Below are 24,854 nucleotides of genomic sequence, written 5' to 3' on the forward strand. Positions count from 1 at the left end.
CTCTCCACACACCCCTCTCCAGGTCCCAGCTCCCCTTTCACAAATCACGTCTGAGAAGTGGGGGCTCCCGGGAAGCAGCAGCCCTTCCTGCTCTTAGCAGTTACCAGCGCCCTTGGGCCACAACCCGGAAGGGGGCCAGGAAACAGCTCGGAGGAGACATGCCTTATGCACCCGGGCCCGAGCCCCAGCACAGGACAATCCTCAAGCATGGAGCCAGGGGTGGCCTTGGAGCACCAGGAACAGGGCAGAGCCCCAAACCAGTCCGCTGAATAAACCTGGAAGCAAGTATGCTTGTGTAGAGGGGAGTTTCGTCCCCAGGCAGCTAGCACTTTATTGTTTGGGTATTTTTTTGGGGGGAGGGGGAGCTCTTTGGGTCACACCTGGCAATGCTCAGGAGTTCCTCCTGGCTCTGCACTCAGGAATGACTCCTGGTGGTGCTCAGGGGACCATGTAGGATACCAGGGATCGAACCCAGGTTGGCTGCATGTAAGGCAAACGCCCTCTCCACTGTGCTGTCACTCCGGCCCTGCAGCTAACATTTTAAACATTCATCAGGAGTGTGATTTAGTCCCCCCCAAAAAAAGAACAAAACCAAGGCTCAAGCCATGGTTGAGTGTACGGTGTTTGCCTTGCACGTGGCCCACCCCAGCATCCTATCAGGGCCCTTGAGCACCTACCGAGTCAGGAGTAAGCCCTGAGCATCACCGGGTATGGCCCCCAAAGCAAACAAACATAAAGAGAAAACAAAACCTGGGCCAGAGACAGGACAGTGGGGAGGGCGTTGGCCTTGCGCGAGGCTGACCCAGGTTCCATCCCGGCATCCCATAGGGCCCCCTGAGCACCACCTGAGTGCAGAGCTGGAAGCCAAACCCGGCATCACTGGGTATGACCTCAAAACCAAAAGACAAATAATGAAATAAAAATGAATATAGATGCCTTTAAAAAAGGAAAGGAAGAAAGAATGGAAGAAAGAAAGGAAGAAAGGAAGGAAGGAAGGAAGGAAGGAAGGAAGGAAGGAAGGAAGGAAGGAAGGAAGGAAGGAAGGAAGGAAGGAAGGAAGGAAGGAAGGAAAAAAGAAAACCGAATGGCATCGGGGACGTCCTGCCTCAACCTCCCTGTGAGTGGGTGGGACGCCCCGTGTTCAGAGCGGCACCTTCAGCCGTCCTGCCGAACTGTTGTCCATGCTGGGGCTGAGGACACGTGATGCCTGACCACGGTCGGCCACTGTCCAGAGTGCTGTCCTGTTGACCTTTTTCTCAAACCTATGACCTGAGGGACCCAAGACCGGAGACTGGTCACGGGAGACGCGTGGAAGCCTCCCGAAGCTGGCCACAGACACACGCGTGCGCACTAGAGAAACACTTCCTGGGGCTGTTCCCGAGTCTAGACTTGCTCCGAACATCCACGGCCCATAGCTGAGGGCGTTACTCTGGGAAGACACCTCTTCCCGTAGCTCACCGGAAACTTGGATTTCACGCCGTAACATTTAAATTTTGGCCCCTGACTCCGGGTTAGACCCTTTCCCCATCACCGTATCATCGCCTTCATACTCCGTCTCAGGCATAATTTAACCACGCTTCACACATTAACTCGAGGAGACAGTGCATGGGATAAATCATGGCAAACAGCGAGGTGCGAAGACGTTCTGTGGTGAATAAATTAAAGCATTAATTTCAGACATATCAAACTAACACTTTTTTAAAATTTGTGGTTCCTATAATTTTCAGGCCTGTTTCTAAAGTCTTTGGTGGGGAGGAATTAGATGGAAGTGATTAGTCAGAAACTTCTAGTTTCATTTCACTGCTTGGAGATCAGCCATTTCCATGAATATTTAAAAGAGAAAGAACTTTTTAAAAAAGAGAAATTGAGCACAGAGGCCTCCTGAGAGCTACAGTGTTGGAAGTATAGGAAAAGAGGTAAGAAACAGGGCTCAGCCGTTCCCCAAACATAACTACCATCAACATGGCTTGGTGGCCACAGGACAGGACACCCAAGGAGAGTGGACACACCGGTCTGCAGGGCCAGGTGGCACGGAGGAAGACACAAATGCGCTCCTGCCATCGTGAAGGAAAGACTAAGGAGAATCTGACTCAAGTGCAGCCGGTCCAAGTGTGGAAAGGGGAGCTTAGCACCAGTCTTTGGGGGGTTCTGGGAGTCTGGTTTTTATGGGGGTAACTTCAGGGATGCACGGGGAACAGAGGCTGGTTTCTATGGGGGTAACTGCAGGGATGCACGGGGAACAGAGGCTGGTTTCTATGGGGGTAACTGCAGGATGCACGGGGAACAGAGGCTGGCTTCTATGGGGGTAACTGCAGGGATGCACGGGGAACAGAGGCTGGTTTCTATGGGGGTAACTGCAGGGATGCACGGGGAACAGAGGCTGGCTTCTATGGGGGTAACTGCAGGATGCATGGGGAACAGAGGCTGGCTTTTATGGGGGTAACTGCAGGGATGCACGGGGAACAGAGGCTGGCTTCTATGGGGGTAACTGCAGGGATGCACGGGGAACAGAGGCTGGCTTCTATGGGGGTAACTGCAGGATGCACGGGGAACAGAGGCTGGCTTCTATGGGGGTAACTGCAGGGATGCACGGGGAACAGAGGCTGGCTTCTATGGGGGTAACTGCAGGCTGCACGGGGAACAGAGGCTGGTTTCTATGGGGGTAACTGCAGGGATGCACGGGGAACAGAGGCTGGTTTCTATGGGGGTAACTGCAGGGATGCACGGGGAACAGAGGAGCAGGTGTCCGATGTGTATCCGTGCCCACACCCACGTTGCCGCACACGCGTCAGTGTGGAAAACCATCTTTACCTCTTGTTCCCGGTTTTGTTTTCCTTCATCGCTTTTTGTCACCTTGTTCTTATTTCTCTGTCTGCTGTTTCTGGCCTCTCTCTCCCATCCCGGCCCTGGAACCTGACGAGGGTAGAACTAGACGCTCTTTCGCCTTGTTCACATCAGCATTCTCAGGGCCAACCGCACCGCCGGGCCGAGGCCGGCAGTGAGTGAGTATCGGAGGAGTGAATGACCCCTCTCCTTCAGGGAGCAAACGGGAAGGGAAGGTGCAAGTCTCTCTGCTATCCCTGTTCTATCCCTGGCACCCTACCCCCTGAGCACAGAGCTGGGAGTAACTCCTGAGCACTGCCAGGTGTGGCCCACTCTCCTCCCCCAAACACACAGGAAAGGGTCAGATTTCTGAAACTAAGTTACTTCCATGAGGGGAAGAAGCCTGAATTCCTCCAGGCAGGTGGGACAGTCTCCATCTTCGCAGGAGGAGCGGGAGCTCTCGCTTCGGACCAGGGCCCCAGAGACAGGCTCACAGAAGCATGCCCTGTTCTCCGAGATCAGCCCTGGCCTGGGCTGATTTGAGTCACAAACAAGGGTCCCTGAGAACAGCTGAGAACGTGGCACCACCACCAGCCTGCGCACGCACAGGCTTCATTTTCCGCAGTTGCTGCATCCGGGGCTCACGTCTCCCCAGCTTCCAGGCGACTGGAGAACCAACAGCCAGTGGTGGGCGCACGTCTCTCCTCGCCACCCTTCCCGCCCTGGCCTTGGGTGGCAGGATGTCAGGTGGTGCCACCGAGGGTGCCAGGGGGGCACCACCAGGCTGGCCCACAGCCTCACCATTCCGCAGGGAGCCAGACACCGGCATGGAGGGGCAATGCCTTGGGACACGGCGTCCTCATGGCGGCTGCTCCCACAGACGCTCTAGAACGACCTGGCCAGCTGCAGTGCCCCCTGATGGTCGCTCCTGTGACGAGGACAGTGCCCCCCATGTGAGTGACCACCCTGGAGTGTCGGGACAGTCCATGTCAGGGGGTGGTCCTGGGCTGAGGCGGCTGGTGGCGTGACCCCAACACCCGCTGCCCATCCCCATGACTGCGCGTGCCCACGCGAACCTGGCAGAGCAGCCGCCTGAGATGGGCCATGTGTGACCACAGGCGTATGTGGCCGTAGCTCGGCGTGTGCGAGCACACCAGAGGTGGGAGTGACTCTCGCAGGTAAGCGTGGCTCGGGGACACGCAGGGCCAGCAATCACGCTTTGCGTGAGACCCTCCATCCCTTCCACAGTGTTAACTAGAGGAAAGGGCAGGGGTGAGCAAGAAAACAGAACTCCAAAATACGTCCAAGGCTTCACGTGAAACAGACGGCCCTAGATCAGAGCAACGTCTAAGTGGCCCGCGATGGTGGTCCCACGGGGAACAGTCATGGTGGCACCATGGTAGCTTTTATAAAGTAAACTATTTATTGATTTTTCTATGTTCATAGAGAAGGACTGACTAGGGTGTCTGCAGATGGAATTCTGCTCTTAGCCCAGATTTGGAGAACTGGGTACAGGTTCAAGGAAAAGTGATCAGTTAAACTATCATGACTTTGACATGTCTTATCCTTAACTATATACAAAGTATTGCCTTCACTTAATGAAATTCATATTCCACTTGAACTAAAATAATAAAAGGCTAAGTGTTAATATTTCCCCAGGGAATCTACCTGCTGGTATGCCACCTTTGTTTTTTTTTTTTTTCTTTTTGGGTCACACCTGGCGATGCACAGGGGTTACTCCTGGCTCTGCACTCAGGAATTACCCCTGGCCGTGCTCAGGGGACCATATGGGATGCTGGGATTTGAACCCAGGTCGGCCGCATGCAAGGCAAACGCCCTACCCGCTGTGCTATCTCTCCAGCCCCTGGTATGCCACCTTTGATGATTTCATCACAGTTTAAATATAATAGCACTGTAGTACTGTCGTCCCATTGTTCATCGATTTGCTCGAGCTGGCACCAGTAACGTCTCTATTGTGAGACTTGTTACTGTTTTGGCATATCGAGTATGCCACAGGTAGCTTGCCAGGCTCTGCCATGTGGGCGGGATACTCTTGGTAGCTTGCCGGGCTCTCTGAGAGGGATGAAGGAATTAAAGGTGCCTTAAAAGAAAAAGGCATTACAAACAGGAAAGAAGTGGTCCCAGCTGAGTTTGCAAAACAGCAGGTTTTGAGGGGCCAGAGAGATAGTACAGTGGGTGGGGTGTTTTGCCTTGCACACGACCAACCCAGGTTCAATGTCAACCCCCGGCATCCCATATGGTCCCCCAAGCACTGCCAGGAGTAATTCCTGAGTGCAGAGCCAGGAGTAACCCCGAGCATCACCGGGTGTGACCCAAAAAGAGCAAACAAACAAACAAAACCAGCAGACTTTGATTCTTAAGAGACAGTTTAAACATCTTCCTGTTTTATCTATTTTGTTGTGCTCACAAGTGCTGGGGGCATCCAGAACTGACTGCATTTATTAGCTTTAATAGCGTCTGCCACCTCTCAGAGCTCGGAACCGCAGGGTTCTGAGAAATCTGTACAAAACTGTGTTTGTTCTATACATGTTCCCCCCAGCCTCACCCTGGATAAGGGACCCTGAGCTTTGAATTATGGTCTCGAAGGTGAGGATGGCCCTGCTTACACTTGCATCAGAAACGAATGGTCGCTCCTGCCAGGCCCCTAAAAAGGTCCCTCAGCCTCCCACCACCTCAGGGGCTCACCCTCGAGCCTGCTCCCACTTTGGGGAGGGGGGAATCCTCGGTTCCGTTTACGCCATAAAGGTGGCTGTGACGTTGCCTCCGACTTCTCAGGGCGCAAGTCTCTCCACGCGCCTCGCTCCACTCTCCTTCCTCCTCTCCACCCTCGGCTCCCCGGGGCTGCCATGGACATGCCTGTTGGCCACCATCCGTTTGAAGGCGGCTTCCTGCTGCCTCGGGGCTGTCCTTCCCCAGGAGGTGGACACTGCCTTCCCCGCCCACCCTAAAGGTGGGGTGCGGGGCGGTGAGCTGAGCGCCCCAGAAGAGGACGCCACGGACCCCGCCACAGCCGAGTCCTGCCCACACCCGGGGTGCCCCTGGCACCTGCCCGGGCCTTTTCCTCCCTCCATCAGCAGGGGCAGCTGTGCACACACTCCTCCCTTCCCCCACTCTACAAGTTCCCTCTGGGGTCCGACCCGGCACTGGGGACGGAACTCCCAGGCCTTCCCCCGAACACCCTAAGCCCCCTTCATCCCTTCCGTGCAGAGCACTCAGATGGGGAAGTTTGGGGGCGGGGCCCCGAAAACTTGCCTAGAACCCGAGCCTGGCGCCCGCCTCCCGCCACCGCACCCAGTCCGGCCCCCGGGTCGGGTCCCCGACCCCCGCGCCGTCTGCGCCCGGGAGGCGGCGGTGCCCGCGGTGCCCGGGTCAGCGGGCGGGCCGAGGCCTCCGGCGGCTCCTCGGGGCGCGCGCGGCGGCGGCGGTCGCGCTCGGCCAGCAGGTGGCCCCGGGGTCCCGGCGGCGCCGCCTCCTCCGCGACGCCCCTCCTCCCCGGGGGCGGTCAGCGCCCCGACCCGGCTCGCACCCCGCCCGCCGCGTCCCCGGGGCCGCGCTCGCCGCCGCCGCGTCCCGAGCAGCGCCCAGGCCCGCGCGGGGCTCCCCGCCCCCAACTCGCCCGCTCCCCCCGGAAAGTTGGGCTCGGGCGGCGCCGCGGGGTCGGGGGGCGCGCGCCGAGGGGCCCCGGCCGCCGCGACGCGGGGGCGCAACTTGTCCCGGGAAGGCGCCTCCCGCCGAGCTCCGCGAGCCGCCGCCGCCGCCGCTCCCGGGCCCGGGTGACACGAGCCCGACGCTTCTCCTGGGCCCCGCGCCGGCCGTTCCCGCCGCCGCGCCCGCCGCTCCCGGGCCCCGCGCCCCGCGCCCGCCGCCGCGCCCGCCGCTCCCGGGCCCCGCGCCCCGCGCCCGCCGCCGCGCCCGCCGCTCCCGGGCCCCGCGCCCGCCGCTCCCGCCGCTCCCGGGCCCCGCGCCCGCCGCTCCCGCCGCTCCCGGGCCCCGCGCCCGCCGTTCCCGACGCTTCTTCAGCCGCTCCCGGGCCCCGCGCCCCGCGCCCGCCGCTCCCGCCGCGGCTCCCGCCGCTCCCGCAGCCGCGCCCGACGCTCCCGCCGCGCCCGCTGCCGCTCCCGCCGCGCCGCCGCTGCCGGCCCCGCGCCCGCCGCTGCCGCTCCCGCCGCGCCCGCGCCCGCGCCCGCCGCGCCCGCCGCCACCATGGAGTTCTCGGAGAGGAAACGCAGCCGGAAATCCCAGAGCTTCAAAGTGGTGAGCCGAGGTAAGGGCACCCCGCGCCGGGGCGGCGCCCTCCCGGGACCCCCCCAAAGTCCCCTCCCGCCGGCCGGGTGCGGGGTGGGGGGCGGCCGCACCCGCGCGGCGGCCGGCAAAGTTGTGCGGGGGGGACGCGGGGTGGCGGCGAACGTAAACAATGACACTTGGGGAGCCCCGGCGGCCGCTCCGGCTCGTCCACCCCGGGTGCCCGGGCTGGGGGGCCCGCCTTTCCCGCAGGCCCTGAGCCCCGATCGCGGCTTGGAGGGGGGCTTGGCGCGCGCCCCCCGCTTCCTCTCCCCCAAAGAGCCGGCGAAGCGCGGGGGGCTGGCTCTGCAGGGAAGGACAAGGCAGCCCATTAGGTGCCGGGGCCCAAATGAGAATTGTTGACATCCAGCCTCTTCTTTTCTCTGGCTACGTGATTGGGGTGGGCAAAGAGGTTTTAGAGTAGATGGCCTCTCCGGCAGATAAGTAGCATTCAAAATTCGAAAAATTAAAAGAAAAAAAAGGGGGGGGGGAAGAAAACCAACAGTCAGTTCCTGAAGATTTAACAGGTGCACGCCCCAGGCTCGGGCCGGGGTGGTTTTGTGAGGGTGCAGAAAGTTGCACGGCTCTTTGGCACTGTTCTGGTGGGGACTTCTTAGGGTCTCTGTGCCCCCCACTACCCCACCATTCCGACTTTTGAAAAAAAACTTTCAAGCTCAGAGCAGTTTTCAGTTTTACACACCCGAATACGCGTGTATGCACGTGTCTCGGTGGAAGCAGGTGGCAGGGACACCCCCCCCCCCAGCCCCAGTGGAACCCTACACACTTCCACAGAGGACTAGGAGCCACAGGGTTTAGTCTCTGCTGCAAAGGAGCTTGAGCTCACAACCAAAGCGCAGAAGCCGGTGGCTTTTCCTGGCGATTGGGCATGTGAGCAGAGCCAGGCAGGGGCTGGAGCCACCTGGAGAAGTGGGACTGGCTGATGGAAACAGTTGCAAAGTCTGCAGCGCGGCCTCAGAGCCACTGTGCTGACCAGGACAGTGTGATAAGGGACATTGTGAAGATCTGTGCATTCAGAGCTGTTGCCCCTGGTGGTACTGTTGAATGAAAAGGCTGGCGTAGTTTTCCCGGCTTCAGAATATTGGGCCCTTCCTGCTTGCCATGTTTTTCTTCCAGCAGTGTGGATTCTCCGGTCGTTCGTACTCTAAAGCTTCCCATATGCGACCGGGCTTCCCGGTCTGTCGGACTCCAGCCCAGGATTGCGGGCTGTTTCCTCAGGGGGGGACCTCAGGGAACTTAACGCACTATCTTAAAAAGTGAAAATGCTTTTGAGAGACTTTGTCCTGGGAAGCCTAAGGCCCAAGCAAACTGGTACTGTGGTGACAGAGACCTGTGAGAGTCTGTTCTATAAAAATAGGCACTTCCCGACAAAATCGCCTTCACGGAGAAGCTCGGGAAAAGATTGTACTTTAAAGTTTGACTGATGTAGCAGGCTTTTCTTTCTTTTTTTAAATTAGAATATTTTTTAAATTTAAATTGTTCCTGATTCTTTTCTCTGCGGGTGCAGTTTTTAGAAAATGAAGTGTTGTATGTTAAAATGTACTGGCTCAATGCATAAGACTTACTTGTGTGAACTGTGAGCCCTTGCTTTCTTACCCAAGTTATATTGTTTTTGAAATAGCAAGTCCGTATTTTTCCCGTGTGCTTGCCTGTAAGGTGCTTTTATTTAATTTATTTATTTATTTTGCTTTTTGGGGGTCACACCCAGCGATGCTCAGGGGTTACTCATGGCTTTGCACTAAGGAATTACTCCTGGCAGTGCTTGGGGAACCATATGGGATGCCAGGGATTGAACCCGGGTCGGCTGCGTGCAAGGCAAACGCCCTACCCGCTGTGCTATCGCTCCGGCCTCCTGTAAGGCGCTTTTAAAGGCCACCGTCTTTCTGGGCAAACTAAGAAAATAGCATCTGGTAAGAGTGCTGTTGCTTATATACTTATGAAAGTGGGTTGTGGGGGTGAATTTGGAATCCTCCCCTGCCCCCCGATTGGGTGAGGATTTCTCTTTCTTGTAAACATAGTCATCATCTGAAAGACAGGGAACCTAGTGATTGGCATCCGTGGTCAGATTTACTATGAAAACTGTAGGATCGAGCGAAGCTGTTTTCTAAAGTCAAAGTCATTTCAAGTTTGTATACTTCCTCAAAGTTTCAGGGATTCCTATTTGACTGCAAAATATGTGATTAATCAAGTTCGTTAGCATTTTATTTGCAAATTAAACTACAGACTGTCCATGCTCATAAGGCAATTCTAGCCCTGTTGCTTATTCTTATTTTGCAGGTCATTAGAATTCTAATTTTCGGTTGTTTTCTCATCTAGATTATCACCATGAGGTATATAAGATCTCAGAATTCAGCAACGATGTTAATGGGCAGGCCAAAGAGACACAACCCATTTTTATAGGTAGGTTCTTATGTCAATTAATCTCTCAGCCAAACAGTGTGGCCATTTGCAATTGCGGGTGGGTGGGAGGCGGGGGTGCCGGCAAGGGCAATGGTCTGCCATTGCTTCAAGTCTGACGTTCTTCTCAGGACCTTTTATTTTACAGATTGCCAATATATCCCTTATTAACATTGCTAAAAGTTGTAATTTCAGACATAAATGTTTATTAGTGTCTACGCAGAGTGCTAATTATCACTCCCTCCGCGCCTGTGCTGACTCGGCACCCGGCCTCCGCGCTCACCCCATTTACATCACATATTCCCTGGCATGCTTCACTGGCAATAGTTTGTGTAATTGGGGTATTACATCTTTGACATCTGGATAACAGAAATTCAATTTCCAGGAAGCCGCTATTTGTTTGGTTTTGCTTCTGCCTTGGGTGGGATAGAGAATTAATGTGCTGTCGTATTATAATGTCCCTTCACCTCTGTGGCCTGGTTGCTAATCCTGCCATGACAAAATTAAATTAAGTCGACAGTCAGAAAGCGGAAGGGAAAGTGACGGGTCCGCCGCAGCACCCCTTGCTCGGACGTGTTCCCGGGCAGCCCCGTCCTCCTGGCTTTGTGGTCAGGGCCACCAGCATCCGGGCTGCGAGGGTGCAGCACACGGGCTCACGGAGCTCATGCCAGAGGCTGCCTCGGCGACGCCCTTGACCTGGTGGAGTGGGAAGGATGAGTATGTGGCCAAGGACAGGCCACTGTTTAGGGGGCAGGGACTGGTGAGCTGTCCCCCAGTCACACACACACACACACACACACACACACACACACACACACACACACACACACACACACACACCCTATGCTGTTTGGTATTTGTGAACCACGAACCCCAATAGGACCCTTTAGGATCAGGCTGAGCTAATTGGTGGGGCTGGTGGCCTTGCCCAGCTCACACCTGGTAGACCACCTGGAGGAGTAGGGGGTGGTCCTGGGTGCTGCACAGTCCAGGAAGAGGCATGTAAAGCAAGTTCCGTGCCTGGCGTGAATGAGGACCTAAGCCTGGTCCCCAGCCTCACGCGCCCCCCCCCCCACACGCCCTGTCACTGCAGGGTGCGGCCCCGAGGGCCCCAGGCACTGCTGGGGTGACCATGCTGGCTCCCTGGCACTGCTGACCCTGGCTAAAGTAAGGCCACATCTCTGGACCTGGCGTTCCAGCCCCGTTGACCAAGTGTCACCCTGCAGCCCCTCTGACCCCCTCAGCTAATTAACAAAGGCTACAGTTGTCACCTCTAGAGGTGTTTCCTGGAGCTTAGGAATGGTCGCAGGGTCACTGCTGAGCCCAGCGTGCATGGTGTCACAACTTAGAGCTGGGGGAAAGTCAGAGTAGAGGCCCCCCGGCCCCCGCGCCCCACGATGCACTCGCTCGTTTGCTCTCAGGAGAAAGGAGGGGGCACGGACTGAGGACTCGGACTCTACCCTGGCAGGTGGGCAGGACGGCCCTTGGCATCCAGGGAACAGGTCCCACGCCCAGCGCTAGCTGACCCTGGCTTCCTGTTCAGAGAACCGAAAGTCAGAAGGTAAAGACTGGGCCCAAAGGTGACGACTGAGGAGACGCAACTGACCTTTGTCCCTCACACTTGAGACGGACCCTGGCTTTTCGGTGCTTAGATTTGCTGAGTGCGGATTCTGCGTCTCCATTGCCCTGCTCCTTTAGCCGTTGGACACCAAGGATTTCTCCTTTCGCAGAAAATACATTTGTCTTTTTTTTTTTTTTTTGGTTTTTGGGTCACACCTGGCGATGCACAGGGGTTACTCCTGGCTCTGCACTCAGGAATTACTCCTGGCAATGCTCAGGGGACCATATGGGATGCTGGGATTTGAACCCGGGCCGGCCACGTGCAAGGCAAACGCCCTACCCGCTATGCTATCACTTCAGCCCCATTGTCTGTTTTTTTTTTAATGTATAAAAACAAACCAAAGATGACATCCCTGATCCCGCTCCTGTCCACCAAGCAGCCTCTCCCCTTTCTGCAGGGGGCGTGGAGGATGGCTGGGCGGGCCGAGGGAGCAGAGGTGGGGTGAGCAGGGAGACCAGGTGCCTCTCAGGCTTCGGCTCATTCGTGGCTCCCAAAGAACCTTTCTGTCCCGGGCCCATCTCTCCAGAACCAAGTGCCAGAGCCAGGGCTGCGCCCAGCCCCAGAGAGCCTTCCGGAACCATGGCGGGGGGCGCTGGAGGGGCCTGTTTGTGGTGACGTTGTCCTCTGGACACTGCGCTGCTGTGCTCTCCTGGGGACACGGGCTTAACGCTCATCTGTCCTGGGCCTGAGTCTGTCTCCACCGTCGTACCAAGTGTGGCGGGTCATTAGCTGAAGGTCCAGCGTGCTGCCCCAGGACTGGTGCATATCTCCCTGGGATATGCTTGGGGTGTGTGTGTGTGTGTGTGTGTGTGTGTGTGTGTGTGTGTGTGTGTGTGTGTGTGTGTGTTTCTTTTTTGGGTCACACCTGGCGATGCACAGGGGTTACTCCTGGCTCTGCACTCAGGAATTACTCCTGGTGGTGCTCGGGGAACCATATGGGATGCTGGGAATTGAACCCTGGTCGGCCACGTGCAAGGCAAACACCCTCCCTGCTGTGCTATTGCTCCCTGGGATATGCTTGGGCATGGGGTGTTTGGGGTGGGAGGTGAGTGGTACCTGTAGGGTCAGAGTTTATCTGCAAGGGCAAAGTTCATGTCTCGTGCGGGAAGGAGCGGGCCGACTTCAGCAGAGGTGCTCTGATCTGACCTGGTGTTCTGGATTCGCCCCACCCCGGCGAGCAGCTGGAGGCCCAGAGGCGCAAGAGGCCTGGCCTGTGCTGCAGGAGTGACTCAAGCGTCTCAGACGAGTCCGTTTTAAACAGTCAGAAGAGGGCCTGCGGCCCTGTGGACATTGACTTGCCGCGATAAGGCTCCAATAAAAAGCAGCGCTGTGCTCCTGGGTCACCGAGCTTAGCGAGCGGGGCCTCAGGGTGGGTCTACCAGCAAGTGTCTGTCACTGCGACCCCTGGGCAGCTCTGTGCAGGCTCGTGTGACGGCAGGACGGGGGGGGGGGGGGGTCAGCTTCCCCTGCATGAGAGATCTGGACTGAGGGAGCTGGGGGAGATTCCAGGTGGAGGTGGCGAGCACTGGGGGCGGGGAGCACTGCATCCTCTCGGGGAGAGCAGGGTTGCCCTGGGAGTGGGGGAGCAGTGCGTCCTGGGGGAGCAGTGCGTCCTGGGGGTGCCTTTGTCATCTGAAAGCGCTTACAGATGTCAGCTCGTGGTGTCTTTCTAGTCTCCCCATTAGTGCACAGGGGGTGTTGGGTTCCGGCTCCCAAGTGTCCTGTCACAGAGCTTCCCCCACCCCGGAGCCAGATAGGGGCAAGGACCACCCTCCCCGCCAGCCCAGCTCCTCGGCAGGATTTTGCCTGGAGATTCGTTTGGTATCAAAACAGCAGGATGGGTGTTTACTAAGTATCTTTTTTACTGTTACACTTTCTCTCATAGTATGTTTCTCTTTTACTGTTACACTCTTTCCTCTGTGTGAAGTATCTATCTCAAAGGTGTTTAGGCTTTGGGTACGCGGGCTGGGGGCTTACCCCTGGCTCTGTGCTCAGGGATCACTGCTGGTGAGGCCCAGGGGACCCTCTGGCCAGCTGTGTGCAAAGCAGACACCCACCCCCTGTCCTCCCCCCAGCACCTCATTTTCCGCCAGGGCTTTGGCCTCTCCGTTTGTCCCTTCACACCTTCGCTGGGCTCTGGAGACTGGCCGCGCCCTGTTCTGGGGTCTCTCGGGGGCCTCGTCTCCCCGCTTTGGGAAGGTGAAGGCAGGTCTGTGGGGCTCCAGAGTGCGGGGCTTTCTCTGGAGTGTGGGGCCTCTTTGTCAGGGCTTTTCTGACCCCCAGGGTCACCCCAAATGGCACAGTACACATGGCCCTTCTCCTGCTGAGGGCAAGAAGCCCCTCAGGCCCCCCCGACAGGCGGGGGGGGGGGGGGCGAGGCTGCCCCGTTGGCACTCACAGGGCAGAAGCAGCCTCCGAGCCAACGCTGATCCCACATGGAGGGTTGGGCCGGGGCCTGCGCGGCTGTTCCACAGAGTGCCCCCCCCCCAGTGCTACAATAAAAAACGGGGGTCTTCCCTGCCGAGCATCCTTTGGTTTTGGGGTCCGTGCCTGGCAGTGCTCAGGGGTCACTCCTGGAGGTGGTCTGGGGACCGTGTGGTGCTGGGGGTCCAGCTGGGTCGGCCTCGGCAGCTCCCTTGCTAGTCTGGGGGTCCCGAGGGGCTTAGTCACAGGCAGGGCCAGGGATGGAGTCAGGGTCAGACACGCCCGGGACTGCCTTCCCAGGCCCGGGCAGCGAGTACGAGTGGGACCAGGACACATGGCAGCATGTGCCCTCCCGGCCCTCAGGGGACCCCGTCTGTGTGGAGGGCGGGCCGTGTAAGGGCACTGGAGCGGGTGGGAGGCCCAGCGCACCGTGACCGCCCCCCAGCACTGCTGCCTCGGCTTCCCATCCCCGGGGGCCTGGGCCGCCTCTCGGGGTGCCCTCCCCATCACAGTCTAGAAGCTTCCTCGAGCACTCGAAGGTTGGAAAGTGGCTTCTGGAACAGTTGCCAGCAAAGCCGGGGCTGAGGGAGCATCTCTGCATGCACATGGACACAGACATGCATTTGGGGCCGCGGAGAGAGCTCAGTGGTTAGAGTACTGCATTCCGAATGCAGCCATGCAGGCCTCCGGTATGGCGCCCCTGGACACGGCCCACAGTAGTGGGCTCAAGCATCAGACTGTCCCACCTGGTTGGCCGAATGTCACTGGAAATGGCCCCTAGACCCCCCTGACCTCTGCTTGGCAGCCCACCCCCACCCCCCTTAAAGAAAATGTGTTTCCAGGCTGTAGGCGGGCCTTGTCCTTCCTGTCACGGGGCGGGGGGTGGGGGGGTGGAGGGTGCTGATTTCCCTGTGCTGGGTTTCCGCCGTGCCACCTCACAGCAGGATGATACGGGTAGATGCGAAGCCAGACCCGAGGTGAGGGCACTCGCCCAGGGTACAGGACATTCCTCACTGACCCGAGTGTTAAGCTCAGGCGTCTGTCGCCCGCGCCCGGCCCCTCACCCCATCTGTGGGGACAAGTTGACCTTCCTGCCCGGCCTGGGTCTCGCTGCCTTCTCTCGCCTTCCGGAGCCGGCTGAGGGAGCGTGCCCGCAGTGCCACTCCTCCCTGTCTCCATCCCGCCCTCCTGTCACTGCCCGGGTGAAGGAGGGGCCCCCAGCCAGCGCCCTGTCACCCCGCGGGACCCGTGGCTGGGCACAGCCCCTGCTGCCCCTCAGGAACCTTCTGGAGAGGCCGCTTCCATGCCTGGGTTGTGCCCGTGCCCGAGTCTGGCCTCAGACTGCAGCACCCCCTCGGGGCGCCCATCCCCCTGCTGCCCCTCCCCTCCCCCTTAGCTCACTGCAGCCCCTGCCAGCTCCCGTTCACTTCTGGGGACCCCACTGCATTTCCTTCTCTGCTCTGGGGGCGTTATTTGATGTTGGATTTTCAAGCATGATTCAAACGTAGCTCATCCTGAGAGTCCTCGGCCTGTGGGCGAGGTTGAGGGGAGTCAGGTGACAGCCAGAAAGCCGGGTGCCGGGGGCTGCCCTCTCCCCGCTCTGCAGAGAACAGAGCCCTCAGCCCCGGAGCACGAGGAAACCCGGGTCTCCAGGCACCGTCTCGAAGCAGGAGGCGCTGTGCTCCTTCCGGAGCCTTCTCCCAAGTCAGAGTGGCCTTTCCCTCGCGTGTTAGCTGGTCGTTTGGAGGCTGCTGAGCAGTGGCGAGGCTGGGACGGACAATATTCAGTGCCAGGAATTGAACCCGGGTCAGCTGCGTGCGAGGCCGGCCTCGTAACTGCTGCACGGCCACAAAGCCCTCATGCCGCGTGGCTGGGATCAAACTTGGGCCCTTGCACGTACAGGGCAAGCACGGGGCCCCGCGCCATCTCCTGTAAATTCCCCGCAGGCTCCCCCATCCGGCCCGAACCCTGACCAGTGGCTCCTGCCTACATGTCCTCTTGGTGTGTGGTGGCCCCGTCAGAGCCCTGGGCGCCAGCACCGTGGGACACGCGTCACGTTCTCAGCTCATGGCTGCCTGGGGTGGGTTTGCACCTTGTCCGTGAGTCGGACTGAAGCAGCCTCCCTTCTGGCAAGAAGCTCCTGTGAGACACTAAGTGGCACAGAAAAGGGGCGTTTCTGGACCTACAACTTGTTTTGATGGGAGCCACACCCAGCAGTGCTCAGGATTTACGCCTGGTTCTGGGTTCGGGGACCCTGGTGGGCCATTTGGGATGTCGGGATTGAACCCAGGTTGGCCACCCACAGCCCTGTACGTGCCGTCGCCGCTGCACTGTCGCCCCAGCCCTGGAAACCTCCCTGAAAGTCACAGGTGCGGGTTGAAAACCAAAACTGAAAGCATAGAGAAGCGAGGCTGGTGCCCAGACCTGCCGTGACGGGCGGGAGCCGCGGGCCAGCAGGGAGGGCGCCGGCCTGCAGACCCAGCCCCCGCTGGGAGGGAGCCCTGAGTGCAGCGCCAGGGGTGAGCCCCGCGCCACAAACAACACCACAACAAACCCTCTGGAGCACTGGTTCGATTCCCCGGGGCGTGCATCCTACTGACAAGTTTCTCAGCTGGCTGGCACAGTTGCTTCGGGTTCCCCAGGAAGCAAGGTGGGGGGACCCTTCTCCTGGGGCCAGGAAGCAAGGTGGGACAGGAAGCTTGGTGGGACAGCTGGCAAGGTGGAACCTTTGAACGGGGATGATAGAGCCGCTGACCGAACTGCTTGGGACCTCGGCCAGCAGGCAGGCAGGGGCCACCCCCTGCTCTCCACAGAGCCCCCACACAGGGAACAGCCCCTGCGGTCCCTGGCTTCCCTTGCACCGATCATCAGCAAACCGTGAAGAGCAAACTTCCACGAAGGAAGGCCAGACACGCAGGGGATGTCGTGACGAGTTAGCCGCTCTGGTTCCCATGGGAATATGGATTTTTCTCTCCTGGAAAGGAAACAGTCCGGCCCTCTACAAGATAAGGATTTGGGAACAGTGTGTTTGCATCGCAAAGTTAAAAATAGACAGAGGGGACGCGGCGACTACAAATCTGGTCGTCTCCTAAGTCAGAGATTTGGGAGGGGACTTGACCTGACCGCAAGAGCATGGGGTGGGGGCGGGGCAGGCGGACCCTGCCCCAGTTCATCCCAGGGGTGCCACGGGGGGCCTTGGTCCATGCACACAGCTTCCCCGCTGCTCGGAGGCCAGGACTGACGGGACCCTGCATGGACTTCCGTTTCTCCTCTCAGCTCCCCTGCTCCTGCCAGGGCTTCCCCGCCCGGCATCCTCTGCCCGGTGCTCTGACCCCCCTCAGGAGCCATGTGCCGCCTCCCGGTCCAGGGGAGGGGGAGAGCTCCCACACTTGCACCCCACTGCTTCTTTTCTGCTCCCGAAAGGCTGATGCTGCTTCCTCCAGGCCTCCTTCTGGGATTTTCCCCGTCCATTCTCCTTTCCAGCCCCCTTTGCGCTGTCGCATCTCTCCCCCCGTTGGGGCTGTCGGCTCCCCACAGCCCGCCTCTTGTGCCCCCTCCCCAAGCCGTGGCCGGCACATCACAGACAGCCGTGGGAGCTGGGGGCGAGAGTCAGCACCAAGGGTCCCCTACAGACGGGGCCCAGCCACAGGTGCCTCCGCAGCTGTGAGCTGACGCCCACCCCTCCCGCTTCCTCGGGGCTCATCCCTGCGGGAAATGGCGGGCACCCCCCAGCGTAAAGTTCAGCTCTGAGGCAGGACGAGCGTGCCCTGGTTTCTGCCCGCACCCCAGGTCCCGCACTCCCCTAGAACGTGGCTGTCGTGCCAGCCCCTGCCTGCTCTCCCTGCCCGAGTGTCAGCCGAGCGCCCATAGATAGGGTACATCTCTCCCTTCCCTGCTCTGCACAGTGCCATGTGGTGCTGGGGGAAGGAACGAGCCCCCCCGCCCCCCAGCACAGTGCCCTCGAGGGCATTGTCCGTGGGGCATCAGCGGCCACACAAGGGCTGTCGAGAGTGGGGATGGTTGTTTCGTGCCAGTGTCCTGGGGTCTCCACCCACCACAGATGCTTTGTAAAGCTGCAACGTCTGAACTAAGGCAGTCTCTGCCGGTAACTCTGCTCCCTGCGGCCACCAACAGACCCCACAGGGCACCAGGGTCCACTTGGGTCGGGCGGGAAACCTCAGTGGTGCCACCAGGTCCTGTACAGCCTGCCCTGGCCGGGGACGGGGCGGGCAGAGAGGGGGGGTAATAGGCTAGAAGCCCCAACATGCCCTGAGAAAAGAGGACTGGGGGGCAACATTCCATCGGGGTCAGGTGGGCACCCGCTTCCTAGACAAAACACATCTTGCTTCGTGCCTGCCTCGGAGCACCCAAGAATCATTGCGAAGCTCGAGACATATTTTCTTTCAATAATTCCAGACAATCCGTGTCCTTGTAAATCAAAAGCCATAAAAGTATTTTCTTAGTATTGCATTCCCCCCCCCCCGCCATGCGCACAAATATACTGTGTTGTTTGAATTCCAAGTCCTTACAATGACTTTTTTTTTTCCAACTTGGAAATCAGATTTTTTTTTTATCTGAAAGGTTAATGGCAAAAACTAATTATGCTCTCTGGTAACCAAATGTGTGATGAGACATTTGTCTCTGTAATTAACAGCAAGGAACTTTTATCATTTCATAAAACCGAATGCCGCCCGGAGGTGTATACCGAGCATTTGTTTGGATGAGGTGTCCAAAACAGAGATGTTTATGGATGATATAAAGTTGAACTAAAATCTAATGCAGGTGTCTGTGCCTCTCACCGCATTTCTCATTGTTGAAATGGAAGCCAGAAGATTAATAACTTTACTTTGTCATGATAAAATAAGTAATGTGTTCTTGGAACAGTGGTACGGTACATAAGTTACTCAGTAATTCCAAGAATTTATTCTGTTCCAGGAATAATATCCTTAACAATTTATTTTTACAGAAAAAGTTGATGCAACATAATAGCCTCTGAAGTTGCCTGGGTGGCTAATGGAATTATATCTCAAGTCTGACTTTACACCTACCTATAAAACGCAGAGATCCCCACCAGAAATGCAAGGTTAAGGTACAGCTTAAAAGTTAAAAAAGAATAAAGTCGGGAGATGCAGAAGCAAGGCGCTCCTGTCCCCATTAACTCATTCTCATTGCACATATATAATTTTTTCAATTACTACCAAGACTTTAATCGGCACCTTAATAAGCGCGGCGTGAAATACGGCCCTGGGCGGGCTCCTGCTGCTGCTTCCCTGGGCTGGATCAGCCGGGCCGGCCCCGCGTGGCCTCTGGGTTCTGCAGGGCATGTAACCGGGTCCTCCCGGGGCCCTGACCGCGCCGGGGCCACGTGCTGCCGGAGAGCGGCCTGGAGAGGTCTGAGAGGGTCCGGCCTCCTCACCCAAGGCCCGCGTGCGCCCCCGGCTGACTGCGCGAGGCTTTCTCAGCTCATTTCACGTGGTCAGTGCGAAGCCGGGCCGTGAGGGCCCGCCGGCCTGGTGCGGGGCGCCTGCATGCGTGTGCAGGGCCAGAGCTGCCGCTCCAGCACCGCATGACCCCCCCTCACTGCCAGGTGCCGCCCTGAGGCCCCCGCCCCGGGCATGGTCCTGGTGGTCCCCGGGACCTCTGGGCCCAGCAGTGCGTAGCGTGGCACCATCCTGCCCGGAGGGCGAGAGTCGCTGAAAGGGGCCCCCGTCCCACGGACACTGCTCAGGAGCCCCCCGCCAATAAGACCCCACTAAGTTGATGGAATAAAAACGACCTTCTAGGGGCTGGAGCACAGGGCAGCGGGGAGGCCCTTTGCCTGGGTACAGCATCGCATCCTCGGCAGCCCCCGAGCACTGCCCCACTGAGAACCACGCAAGCCCAGCGCCGCCCCGTGCCACGGCTGGAAGGCGGCCCCTCTGCCCTGCAGCTAGGGAGCCCCTGGGCTCGGAGAGGGGGAGGGCAAGGGCGGCCAACTCTGTGGGCGAGCGGGCATGCTGGGCTGGCACGGGCGAGCACTTAGCCACGCAGAAGTCGCGAGCAGAGCCCGAGGAGCTGGCCAAGCAGGGGGGAGAGGGGAGACCCACATCTCCGGGGGGCACCAGCTACTCGGTGCTGTTTGCTGAGGCTTAGGGATGGTCGTCGCTAAACATGCTTTGGACATGTTTGTCTTGGGGGCGGGCTGGGGTCCCAAGCAGTGCTCGGGGGGCCCACAGGCCCCTCCCAGCATTCTTAAAAGTTCCTGGGTGAGGCGCAGGCTCTGACTGTGGGTCCCGGGTACCACGCCAGGGCAGCTGCCTGCAAGGCCTGTGCCCTCACCCCTGGACTCTCGCCAGCCCCTGGGCATGGTGTCTGGGCCCTTCTGGATCGCTGGGTGAGGCGTCTCACGGGCCGCGGGATGGGGCTCTCTGGAGCAGTCAGACCAGGGAGCCTGCCAGGCACTGTCCTGGAAGTCCTGGGCTTTCACACCGTGGGCCGGGAGCTCAGCCTTAGCTAGCACAGAAACAGGAGCAGTGACAGGAATGAACAGGTGAGAAGGACCTGCAGGACTAGAGGGCACAGCCAGAGGGGAACAGCACCCGCCTCGCACACGGCCGCCCCGCTCAGTATGTCACACAGGTGGTCCCCTGAGCCTCACGGGAGTCAGCCCTGAGCACAGAGCCAGGAGTCGGCCCTGAGCATGGCCAAGTGTGGAAGAGAAAGGAGGGAAGGAAGGAAGGGAGGGAGGAAGGGAGGGAGGGAGGGAGGGAAGGAGGGAGGGAGGGAGGGAGGGAGGGAGAGAGGGAGGGAGAGAGGGAGGGAGGAAGGAGGGAAGGGAGGGAAGGGAAGGAAGGAATGAAGGAAGGAAGGAAGGAAGGGAGGGAGGGAGGAGGCAAGGGAGGGAAGGAAGGAAGAAGGGAAGGAAGGAAAGAAGAAAAGAGGAAGGAAGGAGAGAGGGAGGGAGGAAGGGAGGGAGGAAAGGAAGGAAGGAAAGAGGAAGAAGGGAAGGAAGGAAGGAAATAAGGGAGGAAGGAAGGAAGGTTTACATGCATTGAATGTCACTGTCACTGTCATCCCGTGGCTCATCGATTTGTTTGAGCGGGCACCAGTAACGTCTCTCATTGAGAGACTTATTGTTACTGTTTTTGGCATATCCAATACGCAAGAGTAGCTTGCCAGGCTCTGCCGTGCAGGCTCGATACTCTCGGTAGCTTGCCGGGCTCTCCGAAAGGGGCGGAGGAATTGAACTCAGGTCGGCCGCAGGAAAGGCGAACTCCCAACTGCTGTGCTATGAAACTTTGTTATGTTCATGGGATGTGTGTGTGTGAGAGAGAGACGGAGGGAGGGAGGGAGGATATTTGGGTCATCATGAAAATGCGTTTCTTTCCCTGACAGTGGTCACAAATCATGTAATCACCCGTTGAGGCTCTCGCCGCCTCCAGCCCGTTCCCCTTAATCTCACTTGAGGGGACTCACTGCGGTCCACATGCCTCGGGCCGGGTGTCCCAGTTCCTCGAGGTCCGGGGGAGGCAGGGGAGCTGTGAATGTGATCCGTTTTGCACTGTCATTAATATCACTTACAGTAGGGATGCAACCGTGCGATGGCATGTAGATCTATTTAATTGGAATGCTTTTAAATGTTGAATGACTGGGGAATGTTCTAGAACCAGGGCTTAATCCAGCCTGGGACGGCCCAGGGTGAAGCTCTCTGTAAATTCCCCCTCGGGAGGAGGCCGGTTGGCGGGTCATTTTCTGTACAGTTGAGCTGAAGATCAGCGTTTCAAGTTCTACTGGAAAGAATTGTCTTTTTCTGAAGATCCCGAGTGTTTTCTCTGTCTCGGGATGCAGGCAGGAGCTTGGTTATCCCTCTGCAGGGGTTCGGAAGCGGCTCAATCCCCCGTCTGGCTCTGTCTCTCCTCAGGGTGCCTTGGAAGACATTAGCTCAACATTTCACAGAACCCTGATCGCAGATCTTTACTCCTACCTCTCCCAACTTTAAAACTTTGGCTGAGGTAAAACAGGCATCTGGGTCTGGAGCGATAGCACAGTGGGTAGGGGGTTTGCCTTGCACACGGCTGACCCGGGTTCGATTCCCAGCATCCCATATGGTCCCCTGAGCACCGCCAGGGGTGATTCCTGAGTGCAGAGCCAGGAGTAACCCCTGAGCATCACTGGGTGTGACCCAAAAAGAAAAAAAAAAAAACCCGGGCATCTCGGGAGCCATGGCCCCAAGTGGAAAGGAAGGCGCTGTGCCTGTTCGCGGCCGAGTCAGAATCCAAACAAGTAGTGCGGGGCCTGGAGCAATGGTAAAGCGGGCGTCTCTCTTGCCTTGCACGTTGCTGACCTGGATTTGAGTCCCCGTATGTTCTCCCGAGCCCTGCCAGGAGTCACTCCTGAGTGCAGAGCCAGGAGAAACCCCTGAGCACCATTGAGTTGCCCCCCAAAAAGTGGGGCTTCAGTGGGGGTCACTGCCCCCAGCGCGTGCATTCACATCACTGGACAGTCACGTGACTCGGACAGCGCCCAGCACTTGTCACAACAGCTCCCTGGATACCCACAAGCCCCGTAGCTTGGTGATGGCACTAAGGAGACGTTTGCGAGCCTGGCAACGCTCACAGCACGAGAGGCTGCTGGACAGTGAAATCTTGAACCACCAAATGTCCATTTTCCTGGGAAAGCGGTTTGGCTGATATCAGAGGCTGTTATCGGCATTAAACAGAGGCCAGAGGGCCTGGGACACAGGGGGGCGCCGTCCACGGAGGCTCGGGTCCTCGCCCCCTCCTAGTGCCTTTAAACCCGAGGCGTAACCACAGAACTGGCAGTGCAGGCTGAGGGATGGACGGGGTGCCGGGGGGAAGGAGGGAGTGGAGGAGGGGGTGGGCCAGCAGAGCGGCAAGCTCGAGACCACCCCTAAAGCACGATGCCTCCCTAAAACGGTCCTGAAGGAAAGCGCCACCGCTGGTGAGTGGGAGGGAGCTTCCGAGAAAGTCATTTCAGGCATGTGCCCCGGCCGTGGCGACACCGTCCACGCCCCACTCCACCTTTCTTGACTTTCCTCTGGCCACACTGCTCACATTCCTGGACAGCGTTACAAAAGGGGTTTTGACGCCCCAAACACCCATGCAGCCAGCTCTGCTCGCACGGCCCCGCACCCAGCCTTGCGGTGCCCCAGGGGAAACGGCACGGAAGCCTGGGCTGGTCTTGTTACCACGGAGGGGCACAGCCCACTCCAAACCCAGCCTGGGCTCAACAGCAAGGTCTGAAGGGGAAGGGGAAGCTGCTGTCCTGTCACACTCCCCGGCAATGACCAGTGAAAGTGTGCAAGGCGCAGCCGTGAGCGTGCGTGTGCGTGTGTGTGTGTGTGTGTGTGTGTGTGTGTACGCACATGTGCACACACCTGCAGTGAGATCGGATGTTTCGGCCTTGTTACGAGGACTGGGTGAGATAATTGTGTCCTCGTCTCTTGGGGACTGCCGTTTATCTTGCACAGACTTCTAAACAGCCCTGGGTCTGCTCCGCGCTTTGCCGATAGGTAACGATAGGCCGTCGTTTCATTACCCTGATGGGAATTCATTTCCCTAATGCTCTATTGATAAATGCTTGGCCTGTTCCCAGCGTCCCAGTAGCAAATGGTGCTGCCGTGGACATCGTTCTGCGTTGGTTCAGATTTTTCTATGGGATGAATTCCTGTCAATGAAACTGCAGTTATTTTCCAAATGACACTCCCCCTCCCCCAAAAAAGGGGCTCTGTGCGCCGCTGCTCTTGGCCAAGTAGCTTCCGTGAACATCAGAATCGGAGCGGGAGAGACTGGCACGGCCGTTCCTCTCCTGAGCTGCACGTTCCTGTTTCGCCCCGGCGTGGGCTTCCGCTCCCGGCGTGGCTCCGCGCCTTGGCCCGGGGCCTGTCCTTTCGCCTCCCAAGGCCAGTTTCCCAGCCGGACTCCCTGGCCGTCTCACCTGATTCCTCTCCTGAGTGCTCGCCGCAGGCTCGGGCCAGCCGATGACCCGTCCCTTCCCGGGATGACAGACGTGCTAGAACCGTCCCAGAACTGACCCGGCCCAGGCTGTGCAGTCCGGCGGGAGAGACCTAGCCCGTGTCTCTCTCATCACACTCCTCTGCTCGCACAGTCCCATAGGCGGCATCATACAAGAAACACTGAGAGAAGGCATGAATGACCCTGCCGCCACCTAGAGCGGCCTGCAGGGAACTTAGTTGTCCTTCCGCTGCAAGCACCAAGCACCCACTGGGCTCCTCTTCCTGCCAAGAAGTTTCATGCCCAGGACGCTGAGACACTCGCCACGTGTCCCCGCACAGCCCCGTTGTGGTTTTGGGGTCAACCACAGGATGTTGCAGCGATTTTCTCCCTCGCCCACCGTCCAAAGCACATGTCACCACACTCACTGGCACCCTGAACGTTCTGGAATATTCCCAGGGGTGCTTCAGGCATCGATTCTCACACACATGCTTCCCGCCGACACTTTGCTCATTTTCCTTGCCCCCCCCCCACCAACGCCCGCTTGGAACCCGTGGCCGTTTCCTGCGGACCCAGGAGGCCAGGCCATTTCTGCTGCGGGCAGCCATGTGGGAGGCAGGTAGCGAACGCCACACCCCCACCCACCACAGACGCCTCCCGTTCCTCTCACACTCCAGCACGGAGGCCTTTGTTGTGTGCGTTTGGGGGGCACACTTAGAGGGGCTCCGGACTTAGCGCTCAGAGGTCACTCCTGGTGGTGCTGGGGGGCGACATGGCGGTCCCGGGGACTGGAACAGGGTTGGCCCGCGCGAGACCAGCGCCCTCCCTGCTGTACCGTCAACCTACTGGCTCAGGGCTTGCTCCTGGCAGTGCTCGGGGGAACTCGGGGCACGGGGGACATTCTCCACATGGCTCTGCGTCTGCCTGAGCTGCCAGTGGGTTTCCGGACCCTCCTCCTGAGTCCTGGGCATATTAGTACTTCTCACTGATAAATCCTCGTTCTTCCTTTTTGTTGGGGAGGGGGCTGTTGGGACACACCCAGAGCAGCTCAGGGCTTCTCCTGGCTCTGCACTCAGGGATCACTCCGGCCTCTACCCGAGGGGCCACACTGGGTTCCCGGGGACTGAGCCCAGGTCTTGTGCGTGCACCCTACACTCTGTCCTAGCACTCCGGCCCCCTGATAACTTCTTTGTCATTTGTTCCTTGGAGGTGTTGTCACCGAGAAAAATCAAGGCATTGTAAAAGCCTGCTGTCTTTCTTCCACACGTCTTCGCAGCATTGCACAACCCTCCTGGGGACAGAAAAGCCTCATTGTC

General features: G+C 58.6%; 1 protein-coding gene across 3 annotated transcripts in view; it reads left to right on the forward strand.

Annotated features, from left to right (window-relative positions):
* Positions 1-7,027: 7,027 nt before the first annotated feature.
* BEND7 (BEN domain containing 7) overlaps positions 7,028-24,854 on the forward strand; it is a 79,501-nt gene continuing 61,674 nt past the window's right edge. For 2 of the 3 annotated variants that reach the window (XM_055147565.1, XM_055147566.1), the window contains exons 1-2: positions 7,028-7,108; positions 9,460-9,543. In XM_055147565.1, the coding sequence (XP_055003540.1) occupies positions 7,048-7,108; positions 9,460-9,543 (145 nt within the window). In that variant the 5' untranslated portion in view covers positions 7,028-7,047. The remainder of the gene's footprint in view (positions 7,109-9,459; positions 9,544-24,854) is intronic. The other variant, XM_055147567.1, reaches the window with a different exon arrangement.

This window comes from Sorex araneus, chromosome 9, assembly GCF_027595985.1.
Source record: "Sorex araneus isolate mSorAra2 chromosome 9, mSorAra2.pri, whole genome shotgun sequence".
NCBI lineage: Eukaryota > Metazoa > Chordata > Mammalia > Eulipotyphla > Soricidae > Sorex > Sorex araneus.